The sequence below is a fragment of the Stenella coeruleoalba genome (assembly GCF_951394435.1).
Source record: "Stenella coeruleoalba genome assembly, chromosome: 2".
In the NCBI taxonomy this organism is placed as follows: domain Eukaryota; kingdom Metazoa; phylum Chordata; class Mammalia; order Artiodactyla; family Delphinidae; genus Stenella; species Stenella coeruleoalba.
This window is the reverse complement of record NC_137147.1, coordinates 93,126,992-93,139,870: the sequence shown is the minus strand read 5'-3', so window position 1 is coordinate 93,139,870 and position 12,879 is coordinate 93,126,992. Positions and strand designations below refer to the sequence as shown.

General features: G+C 37.7%; 1 protein-coding gene across 4 annotated transcripts in view; it reads right to left on the bottom strand.

Annotated features, from left to right (window-relative positions):
- Positions 1-12,879, bottom strand: part of AP4E1 (adaptor related protein complex 4 subunit epsilon 1) — a 94,600-nt gene that overhangs the window by 13,970 nt on the left and 67,751 nt on the right. For 2 of the 4 annotated variants that reach the window (XM_079913737.1, XM_079913740.1), the window contains 2 exons: positions 12,494-12,636; positions 6,343-9,056 (listed from right to left, as the gene is read on the bottom strand). In XM_079913737.1, the coding sequence (XP_079769863.1) occupies positions 8,850-9,056; positions 12,494-12,636 (350 nt within the window). In that variant the 3' untranslated portion in view covers positions 6,343-8,849. Of the gene's footprint in view, positions 1-6,342; positions 12,637-12,879 lie in introns of those variants that run through there. The other 2 variants (XM_079913738.1, XM_079913739.1) reach the window with 2 other exon arrangements.

Below are 12,879 nucleotides of genomic sequence, written 5' to 3'. Positions count from 1 at the left end.
ATTATTATTATTATTATTATTACTACTACTTATGTTTTGGCCATACCACTCAGCATGTGGATCTTAGTTCCCTGACCAGGGATCGATCCCATGCCCCCTGCACTGGAACCGTGGAGTCTTAACCACTGGACTGCCAGGCAAGTCCCTGAAATTCTTCTTTTTAAGAAGACATAATTCTCTTGGAATTGCCATTAAAGTTTAAGGAGAATGAATTTAATGTTAGGATTAGCAGCAAGGAAGGAATAATCACTGATTGTTTTTTCTAGATTTGATCTTTTTAGGTCTATAAATTGAGATCTTGGTTAAATGTTAGTTCCAAGATAACACTCTTCCATAGAAATATAATGTAGTCACATATTTAAATTTAAATTTTCTAGTAGCCACATTAAAAATAAAAATAGGTAAAATTTTAGTAATATATTTTATTCAGTCTAATATATTTGAATATTATAATTTCAATATTGTTAATATAAAATTTTAATATTTTACATTTTTGTACTAAGTCTTTAAAATCCAATGCTTATTTTATACTGAAAATACATCTCAGTCCTGACTAGTCACATTTCAAGGGCACAGTTACCACATGTGGCTAGTGGCTAACATATTGGACAGCATAAGTCTATGCAGTTGCATTAGTCAGGGTAATACTAGGTGTTGCAACAAACCCAAAAGTCACAGTGGCTTAACACAACCCAAGACTTATTGTAAATTCGGGTTACAGTCCAAGGAGGTTGATTGGGAAAAGAACTCTGCCTCATTCAGGGACTCAAGCTTCTTTTAGCCAGTGGCTCCGTTGTCTCCTTTCTGGAGACTTTCACCAGATTCTCTTCATCCAGCCACCTAATGAGCAAAAAGTAGGGCATGCCACTGAAGGAGCATCAGCTACGGGCACAAACTCTCTTCATAGCAAATCACCATCATACAAGAGCCCAGCCAAACCACATACGCACTTAAGACCTCTGCTTGTATTACATTCACTAACATTCCATTGGCCATACCAACAAGAATGGAAGGAGAAAGGAGAAGGGGAATGAAATATGCTGAACAAAGAACCGTCACATCATGGACGGTTCAATTTGAAAAGTCTCTGGAAAAGGAGAAATTAAAGCTGAGCAACTGGTGTGTTTCCTTCTCCACTGGTAGTGGTAGCCTTGCTGCTCCCATATTCTCCAAGAAAGACAGAGCATAGATTAATAATAAGCAAAAATATGATATGAAAAAACTGATCATTATAGAAAGTGGCTCAAACTTCATTACTAGGGGCATCTTAATGACCTACAATCTTTTTTTGGAAACCCCTTTTTAAACAGTAAAATAAAACATAGATACAGAAAACCACACTATACAAATGGATAACTTAATAAATTATTTTTTCAAATTTTATTGAAGTATAGTTGATTTACAATGTTGTGTTAATTTCTCCTGTACAGCAAACTGAATCAGATATATATATATATATATATATATATATATATATATATATATCATATTCTTTTCCATTATGGTTTATCACAGGATATTGAATATAGTTCCCTGTGCTATACAGGACCTTGTTATTTATCTATCCTACATGTAACAGTTTGCATCTGCTAATCCCAAACTGCCAATCCTTCCCTTCCCAAAGTCCCCTCCCCCTTGGCAACCACAAGTCTGTTCTCTGTGTCTGTTTCTGTTTCATAGATAAGTTCATTTGTATCATAGTTTAGATTCCACATATAAGTGATATCATATGGTATTTGTCTTTCTCTTTCTGACTTACTTCATTTAGTATGATAATCTCTAGGTCTAACCATGTTGCTGCAAATGGCATTATTTCATTGTTTTTCATAGCTAAGTAGTATTCCATTGTACATATATACCACATCTTCTTTATCCATTCATCTGTAGGTGGACATTTAGGTTGCTTCCATGTCTTGACTATCGTGAACAGTGCTGCTATGAACACAGGGGTGCATGTATCTTTTCAAATTATAGTTTTGTCTGGGTATATGCCCAGGAGTGGGATTGCTAGATCATATAGCAACTCTATTTTTAGTTTTTTGAGGAACCTCCAGTACTGTTTTCCATAGTAGCTGCACCAATTTACATTCCCACCAACAGTGTAAGAGGGTTCCGTTTTCTCCACACCCTCTCCAGCATTTGTTATTAGTAGACTTTTGAATGACAGCCATTCTGACTGGTGTGAGGTGATACCTCATTGTAGTTTTGATTTGCATTTCTCTAATAATTAGTGATATGAACATCTTTTCATGTGTCTATTAGCCATTTGTATGTCTTCTTTGGAGAAATGCCTATTTAGATCTTCTGCCCAGTTTTTCAATTGGGTTGTTTGTTTTTTTGTTGTTACTGAATTGTATGAGCTGTTCTTGTATCTTGGAAATTAAGCCCTTGTTGGTTGCATCATTTGAAAATATTTTCTCTCAGTTCGTAGGTTTTCATTTTTTTTTATGGTTTCCTTTGCTATGCAGAAGCTTGTAAGTCTGATTAGGTCCCATTTGTTTATTTTCGCTTTTAACTTAATAAATGATTAGTAAAGGGGAAACTGTTGTAATACCACCCAGGTCAAGAAATAATACTTTGCCAACCACCCAAAAAGCCACTCAGTGGGCCCAATTCCAACCACAATCTCCTCCCTGCCCCAAAGTAACATCACCCAACATTTATTACAATCACTTCCTTGCATTTCTTTTAGTTTTAATAACCAACTATGCATCCTTAGACACTATAGTTTAGTCTTGCCCATTTTTAAGAAACTTGGTATGTTTCTTTTAATCCAAAGATTCCATTCCATCTTTTTCTTTTCCCTATCTGTTGAAGGTCTCTAGGGTTTTCCACAGTCTGAATTTTGCTGACTGCAAACTTGTGATGCAGTTTAACTTATTCCTGTCTCCTCTGTATTGTGAGTTGCAAGCTGGCAACTTTATCCAGAGACTTAACAAATTCGTATTATTCTACCACTTTGGTTAAGATTATAGGTGATTTGTATTCTTTCATTGGGAGGCACAATACATCTAGTTGCCTTTCTCTGTGGTATTAACAGTCTTTAGTGTTCAATACCTAGATCCATTAATTCACTGAAGATTACAAAGTATACATATTCTATCATTTGTTTTTCATTTATTAGCAGGAATAGTTTATTAAGAGATGCTTCTCTTTATCTACCATTTGGTTATCCAATGGTTTAATCTCTTCATTTGCTAGTTTTCAACACAATGAATTTATTCCCTACAATCCTCCAACAGTAAGCATTATGAACTCAAGGATTTAAGCATATTTGGATTTCAATGCATACCTACATTGAAGCTCAAATTATCTCATTTTTGGCCAGTGGAAGCCTCTCTTTGTTATGACTTTACTGGTCTTTGATAGATTCTTTGTTACCTGGTATAAAAGATATTTCAGGCTCATCTCACATACTTTCTGTCCCAGACCTGGAATCAATCATTTCTTTGGGAAGCCTTAGTTTCTTTTAGTGGGAAATAGTGTTATACTTCAGGACCATAATCTGGGCAGTAGGGGTGTGTGTGTGTGTGTCCTCAACACAAAACGAGAACTACAGAATTTATACACCATCTTCTACATTATATCTGTATTTACTTTCTTCCACTCTGAGAATACTGGTCTCAAGGATATAGACTATGATAAAACTGAAATACACCATAATTACTCATTTGTTTTATCCCACATTACACAGAGTCACAGATAATACTACCACAACTGTTACAATTACAAAAAAAAATTTTTGATTTTGCATATGCTTTTTATATTTCCCTCCTTTCTTTCAGTTGTACTGTATCTTCATTGTTAGTGCATATAGCCATTATATATTATACCTTCTCCCTTTTAATTCTCATTTATTGCTAGTTCTACAAATAACCATACATTCAATGCTCACAACCAGTCCTTATGAATCTCATCCTCCGGAAGGGTTCATAGGAACAATACTCCCTGACTACTTATATGTTGATAGCAGTTTGTTCTCTTTAAACTTGGAGATCAGTTTTACTGAGTATAAAATCGTTGGTTCACATCTTCCTTTGAGTATCTAAAATATATTATCCTATTTTCTTCTGGTATAAGCATGTGTCAGTCTGATAATAATCTGACTTCTTTATAAGTTTCTTGCTATTTTTTCTTAGATGACTATGGAATTTTTCTATTTTTAAAAGAGTTTAGTAATCTTACTAGAATGTCTTGTCTTGGTGTTTATCAGTTGATAGTCTCAGGTATACAGTGTACTCCCTCTAGCTACAAATTTTTTTTTTTTTTTTTTGCGGTACGCGGGCCTCTCACTGTTGTGGCCTCTCCCGTTGCGGAGCACAGGCTCCGGACGCGCAGGCTCAGTGGCCATGGCTCGTGGGCCCAGCCACTCCGTGGCATGTGGGATCTTCCCGGACCGGGGCACGAACCCATGTCCCCTGCATCGGCAGGTGGACTCTCAACCACTGAGCCACCAGGGAAGCCCCAATTTTTTTTTTTTAAATTGTACTTTCAGGAATGTCCCCTTGAGTTACCCTGTTTAGGATTTGCTTTGGTCCTGTGCTTTGGATTTCTTCTTCAGGAGCTCCTATAATCCATATGTTGGACTTTCTTTGCCTATCTTCAATATTTGATACTTTCTCTTGAATATTTACCTCTATTTCATTTTGTTTAAAAATATCCTCAGGCTTCCCTGGTGGTGCAGTGGTTGAGAATCCACCTGCCAATGCAGGGGACACAGGTTCAAGCCCTGATCTGGGAAGATCTCACATGCTGCGGAGCAACTAAGCCCAGGCACCACAACTGCTGAGCCTGTGCTCTACAGCCTGTGAGCCACAACTACTGAGCCCACATGCTACAACCACTGAAGCCTGCATACCTAGGGCCCGTGCTCTACAACAAGGGAGGCCACCGCAATGAGAAGCCCATGCACCGCAAAGAGTAGTAGCACCTGCTCACTGCAACTGGAGAAAGCCCGCGCACAGCAATGAAGACCCAATGCAGCCAAAAATAAATAAATAAAATAATTTTTTTTAAATCCTCGCTTTCATCCTCTATTTCCTTTATGGCATTATTTTTTGTGTTTATTCACGTTTGTGTTTCTTCTAGTTTAGTTTACAGTTCTGAAATTTTTAATTTTTATTTCTTCCCTAATTTCTGTCACATTTCTGAGTTTATACAGTACTAATATATGCTGTCCTTTCACATCTTAAATCATTTTTAAAATTTCATCTAGCTTGTTCTGAAACAGTAGGTTAACAGTTTTGATCTATTTTGTGAGCATGTTATACTAGTGTGCTTTTATTTTCTGTAGAGATATTATCCCATGTCTTAATATCTCTCTCCCTCTCTCTCTCATAATAAATTTATATGGGAGTTGACCATAGTATTTTTCTGTTGCTTATATTTTTATAAAATTATTTTCCTAAATATTTAGAGACATACTTGAAAATAGCTTTTCTAACTTCACAAAGCTTTCTTTTTCTGTTTTTTCTATAATGTTAAAAAATATGGCAACTTGCTTTCTGATGTTTTCTGACTGCTAAATTTCCTCACTTTTATCTGGACCCTCTCTTTCCTTCATCTTTACTGTCCCCTCTTTTTTCTTTTTTTCCATAATGATGTTAATAAGCTGATATAAGAAACTGGTAAGATGATGATCACATGAACCACTATGTGCATTATCTCATTTCACAGTAAACCTATAAGGTAGGTATTATTATTATCCCCATTATACAGATGAGAACTGGGGCACAGAGTGCTTAAGTAATTTTCCCAAAGGCACAAATTAGTAATTAGTGAAGCCAAGAATTAAAATTTGACGATCCAACTTCAATTTGCAAGTTACCTAATGACTTCTACCGTACTTTCCCACTCGGACTTGAGAGACCCTCATCTCTCAAATCCTACCACGCTATCATTTTAAGAGCAAACCTAAGCCTGCTAAATTCAAACACTAAGCTGATACTGCCATAGGACCTACAGCTTTTTATATATTCACACAAGATTCCTCCTCTGTACCTACCCAATCTTTCCAAATAATGCCATTACTTACCTCCCACTCAATAGCTAATTACTTTTAATCAATCCCCATTGCAGGAAGGAGTGTGGGGAAAACACAACCAAAATAAAAATCCCACTGAGGAAGCATGGGGTGAGATAGCATCTAAAACTGGGCTTCTCAAACTTCGCTGCATGTTATAATTACCTTTGGAGTTAAAAAATAACTGGAGCCTATGTCTGACCCCTCAGAGAATCCGATTATGGTCTAGGGTATGGGATTTTAAAAAGGTCCCCAGTCTAGTGGATAGCATGGTGATTATACTTAGTAGTATTCATGTTGTATACTTGAAATTTGCTAGGACCTTAAGCGTTCTCACCACACACACACACAAAAGTAACTATGTGAAGTGATGGATGTGTTAATTAACTTGATTGTGGTCATCATTTCACAATATATATTAAATCATCATGTTGGACAACTTGAAAAAATCACACTGCACAACCTAAATATGCACTTTTTTTTTTTTTGGTCAATTGATGCATTTTTTTCCCCACACCACCAAGCAATTCCAATTCTAAGTGGACACACTGGCTGTCCTACAAATTAACTCAATTCTGACACTATCTACCTGGAGATGGCACCAGATCTTAGAAATTAAAGGCTGTTTCACAGGACTGCCCCACTTCAGACACCAATCACAAGTCCAGGTTGTCACCTATGCTAATGACCCAATGACTATAAACTGGAAGGTCCCACAACCCACTTCTCCGGTTCAATTAATTTGCTAGAGTGGCTCACAGAATTCAGAGAAACACTTACTTACGTTTATCAGTTTATTATAAAGGATATTAATATAAAGGATACAGATGAACAGCCAGATGAAGAGGTACATAGACTGAGAAACAAAGCGTCCCAAGCACAGGAATTTCTGTCCTCATTAGAACTGGGGTGTGTCCCCTCCCAGGATGTGATGCATTCACCAACACAGAAGCTCATCAAATCCCTTTGTTCAATAGTTTTTTTAGAGCTTAATCTCCAGCCCCCAAACCTTCCCCTTCCTAGAGGTCAGTGGGTAGGGCTGAAAGTTTTAACTGTCTAATCACTTGGTCTCTCTGATGACCAGCCCCTTTCTGAGGCTGTGTGTGGGCTCCACTCCAAAGTCACCTCAATAGCATTAACTCAGGGGTGCTCAAAAAGGCTCCTTATGAGTAACAAAAGACACTCCTATCACTTCTGTAGGTGAAGACTCGTCCAATATTTGGGTTCAAATCATTTCACCTTTCCCATATATCACAAAAACTCTTCTATTTAACCCCATCAACCATCAACTAAGATGAAAAAATTAAATTCTTACATCTTGATATCCATCATCAATGAGGACCAGTTTGTTCTAGTCACTGATATTGCCCTTACCTTTATTAAATTATGTGGTAGCAAGTCAGACCAAATGCCTCTCCCTAAGAATATATAAGCCTTGCCTCTGTTCCTATTTGTCACATAATATAAAGGGTGGAGAAGATGTGCAAACAAATTTCTAATCACTTTTCTCTCACTGAAGCACAAATAATCTCTAGACTCTAGTCTCTAACCATTTGGCATAAGTCCTGTCAGACCCCATCAGGGAAAAAACTTCCTGAAGTCAGCCATTTAGTCACATTGGCAACTTAATGTTTTAAGAAAGGAAAAGTATGCATCCACTTACAAAAACAGTTTAAAATAAGTAAAGGAAATTGATTCCCTCTCTTGGAAAAAAGCCCATAAACTAGCTGCAACCACTTACAAGGACCCATTATTTTTTCAGCATTATAGGTAAACATGTTTGACCCTCCCCACTCGTAGGCCCATCTGCTCTGCATCCAAGCCACAATCTTTTAAGTTTTCACAGTTTTCTGGGATTCATTTTTGTGGGTATCCTCCTATCCTGGATCCATAAAGTTTCCCATGTGATGCAAATGAGACACATTTCCTTTTAAATAACTCCTTTTCCTGTGCTTCATCCCAGAAGGCCAGTTCTTTCCCAACTTTCCTGACACTATTGACATTATTAATGTCAATACAGTTGTCTCTCCCATTATCAGTTCTTACTTTGATAAAGAAATGATACTAATATAGCTGGTAAATCTGCCTTATCATATTCACTAGCTCCCTATCTTTAACTTCACTGACCAAATGTCTACTGCTTCCTGTCCTAGAACAAGTTCTTCTAGACCAGTAAAACTTCGTGGACATCAAAGTCCCCATTCGCCAAGTCATAACTTCTAGCTGTAATCACACTGCATTTGCAGAGATCTCTTAAATGACATGGCAAATTATCATGGGACTTAGCCTTAAGCTGGTAAGGTTCTCATCAAGTGGTCATATTTTCTCTCTCCTACCTGGTTCAAATTGGCACGAGCTATTTTCACTAGAACGCTTTTCTGCTGACTTATATCTTTAAACCAGATCAGATCACTTTTCTTTATTTCTGGGAGAGCCACAGGATCACTAAAATCAATCCCTGGATGTTACGTGGTCTCAGATTACTTATTTTGAGGGAACAGGTCTCTTTAGTCATTCATTCAATAAACTGCGTGACTGTCAGGTACCAGGCAAAAGGGACATAAAAATACACACCTGGTTCCTAACCATAAAAAGCTCATGTCTCTCATTATGCACATACATAACGAGTAATTTCCATATAATCATTAACTCCAGTCCATTTGGCTGCAGGCCACCCTTCTTTTTAGTTACTGCAGTGGGTGTGAGGCATTTAAACCTCCTTTACCTTCTGTGGCCCAAAGATGGGGTTTCAAGTCTCAGAACATTTTTTCTGCTACACAGTATAGCCAACAAGAGGCATCAGTGAGATCCAAATACCATTTCTGATCTAGCTTTGTGTTTTAGGATACACAATACAGAGATGGCCAGGAGACTCAGAGTCTTTGGACACTAAGTCACCACCTGACTTACCGTGTTTCTTGCATCTTGAGGAGAGGAATACAGAAACAAAGCACTCTGCTTTGAATGCTCTGGTCAGGCCAGGATGAAAGCAGGGGATAGGGACAGGCACCTGAGGATCGATCCATGCTCTAACCTGTCGGAAGCCCATAAAGTTTTCTCTGAACATCATATAGAAAGAGCAGTTATCTTTATTTTTAACCAATTAGATGACATTCTTTGGGGCTGTAATGAGTATATTACTCTTTTCATCCCATTCCAATTGCTTCTGCTCTTTTTAGCTAACGCCTATCTAATTACTGAATAGTATTACTTTTATTCAGCTATTTAGATGATAAAGCATATATATAGACCAAAGAACAATATAGATCACTTAATATTTATTACGTTTAAATGATTTTTTTCATATTACAGAGTTCAACTCCAAAATAAGGTAATTAATGCCTGGTAAGTTGTTATTCACTTGCATTTTTCCCTCCTAAATTTTGAAAACAAACACCTTAAAAGACATGTGAATCGGTTCAGTGCACTTTTAGTGACTCAAAATCATGAGACAAAGACCACATTTATCCATTAAAAAAAAAAAAACCTCGATATTTTAAAATATTCATGACATGAACTAAAATAAAGGAACAAATAAAATACTGCATTTTCACCACAATTGTTTTGGTAGATGACAGAATATTGTCTTGAATAATGCTCCTCTGCAGAGCGTCTGTGGCGCTTGGCATGCTTGGCACATTAGCACTTGGTAACTGCTCGGCCTCCATCTGCAGTTTTTTCAGAAGGACCCTTACTCGGGGGCCCACATTCTCCTGAGACTCATCTGCCTGACTCCACAGGGACTATTCTGGTGGGAGCCTGATCCTTCTTGCTCCACCTGCTCTTAAGGCTTTCCTGTCTTCCCTTCATTCTCCCCAGATTCACACTTGCTGCCACCTGCATTCTCAGCAAAGATGCCCAGCACAGAACTCACACAGCTGAGTCTGCCCCACAATAGCTCTCACTCCAGATGTGGCCCCTTTACTTGACTAAATTATGACTAGAAGGTAAAGAGACGATCTGCCCACAAAAATTGTTCTTCCTACTTCATAACCACATCTCCTACAATGCAAAAAAGGTTGGTGATGCCTGATCTAGAACTTAAAACATTAATTAGTTTAGGTAGAATATATACTGCTCTAAAGTTCTTTAAAATCTACTCTTTCCTATTACTGTTTGTTTTTAAAAACCATAAAAATATAAAAATGTAAACATTCTACTAAACATTTCAGTAGAAACTGTTACCCTACTTTCTATGTAGTGGGTTTAGAAAGAACAAAAGTGATACCATGTTCCCCTTGGCAGACCCCAAATCATGCTCCCAGCCCTAACCTACCATTACATATTTCCCACCATTAGACAGAGCTGTAGGCCAAGCATGTCTCTCATGACAACTGCTACTGTCACCCATGAACACCCTGTAACAAAGCGGCACAGTAGCTCACTGTAATCTCTCCCAGCTAGCTGTCCATCTGCTTGCTGGGCACCTTACATCCACTGCTCCACACCCAGCCTTGGTGACCATGCAAACACATGGAAGCAGGGACACAAAAACCAGAAGCACCTCTTTTGCCACACTCTACATTCCTTTGCAAAGTGAGAGGGCACTTCCTATCTCTTTGTCAGAGCATCAGCAGAACCAGGTAGGGTGGGAGGGTGCTGCTGACAGACGCAGGAATAAAGAGAAAGCTGATGAGTCTAGCCACCAGTGTCCACCACTCCCCCATCATTCACATTCCCTTCATCATGACACTGCTGGGAGCTTGAGGATGAATCTGATCTTCTATTCAAAAGAAGAAACCTACTCAGGAAATTCTAGCCACTTCTCATTGCTCTTGCAGCAAGGTTTCACTGTATGTTTTTCAAAAGCATGAAATTAACGTGTTATTTTTTTATGAGTAACTTATAAATTAATTTTTTTTAATGCTGCTTTTGTTTTTAGGGAGAGATATGCTAAACACAAATGACTAATGAACTCTATCAGCTTTGGGGAATCTCCTCAGCATCTTTATCAGCTATGATTAATAATGAGATAACCTAAAACCACAATTCCACACCCAGGTGATAAACAGTACCAATTAACCAGAGTATTAACTGCAATGCCTTAAAACTATATTACCTGAATAGTTTCCATGGTGAAGTATCAGAAAAAGTGAAATAATAAATATTTTCCACAGCACCATAAGGTTTTATAAAATACTATTTCAGTTTTTAACATTAATGTATAATCTCAAGATTCTGGTCTATCATTCATATTAGGCTTAACCTCTTTTCTGACAAAGGCCATATATATAGGCACAACTATAACATAAAAATCATATATTTTACTGAAGAACCTGTATGGTATACTTAGACAGTCACTCTTCTGGTTGTATCCATTGAGTACTAGTGGATTCAAAGCCCAGGAAAGATGGTTTTGCCATTTATACTCTAATCACAAATTTTAATTTGTCAAAAAAAAAAAAAAAACTCAAGTGGAAACTAAGATATTTGCCATAACTGAAAAGTCCTTTTATACCTGTTTGCTTTAGTACTGTGTGCTCTTACAGGTTTTGTTTCTATACAATATTTTGTAAATGGCTCTGAGTTTGTAAAACAAGAATACAGTGATTCATTTTGAATTTTAAAAATAAACGCAAGTGGAAAACAAATTTTATAGCCTAACTGTCTGCAATTATGTGTAACAAGTTACCTATAATAAAAACTGTACCGGGCTTCCCTGGTGGCGCAGTGGTTGAGAGTTCGCCTGCTGATGCAGGGGACATGGGTTCGTGCCCCGGTCTGCGAGGATCCCACATGCCGCGGAGCGGCTGGGCCCGTGAGCCATAGCCGCTGAGCCTGCGTGTCCGGAGCCTGTGCTCGCAACGGGAGAGGCCACAATGGTGAGAGGCCCGCGTACCACAAAAAAAAAGAAAAAAAAAAAAAAAAAAACTGTACCACAGATTGGATCCCCCCAATATCCAACATGCTCATGGATCTCCTGAACTATTAGTGTGTGCTGTGTCAACTTAGTTCAATACTGATCTAAGCAAAACATTATTGAAAGTAATGACTTGCCTACCAAATAGCATACATTGCATTCCAAAGCCAAATCTGAATTCAATTTGGGATTATTAAGTCCATGTCTCCCCTCCACTAATGCAGAGAACTGAGACTTGGATTTACTATACATCAGGCAGCACTAGAGTAAATCTGCTATAAAATTATTTATAACAAAATAAATATTTTCAGTCCCTCTACACTAAGTGATATATAAATCATTAGCAGTTTATAACATTAGCTTAGGTCACTGTTTTAGGACCCAAACATACTGTACAATCCTGAGTAAAAGGTTAGGGGTACAGTTTCTTGGGGATCTTTCTTGATCAGGAATCATAAAGAAAACACATAAAACCACACTTATAATAATCCCCATTTTCATTAGAAGTACCATGAGTCCTTTTTACTTTGGTAAATAAGTTTATCTATGTAAACAATTTATTTTGAGGGAGTAAAATATAAGCAGAGCTTCTGCTAGGATCCTTCCATCACCTTTTGACACTGATACAGTAAATAATCAGGAAGAGTAGAGCAGGAGGATCTGAACCACAGGGCTAACATGTCACCATGAACTCGGAAATGCAGCAAGCAGGGGATGGATGGGAGCAGCTGACAGGCCAACAGCCCTTCATTGCCTACAGCAAAACAAAGTGAGAAATTCTTTAATACAAAAAGACTTCAACAGACATTTCTACAAAGAAGATATACAAATGGCCAATAAGCACATGAAAAGATATTCAACATCACTGATCATTAAGGAAATGCAAATCAAAACTAAAGTGAGATACTAGTTCATACCCATTAAGATGGTGATTATCAAAATAAATAAATAAATAAATAAATGTTGGTGAGGATGTGAAGTAACTGCAACCCCTGTG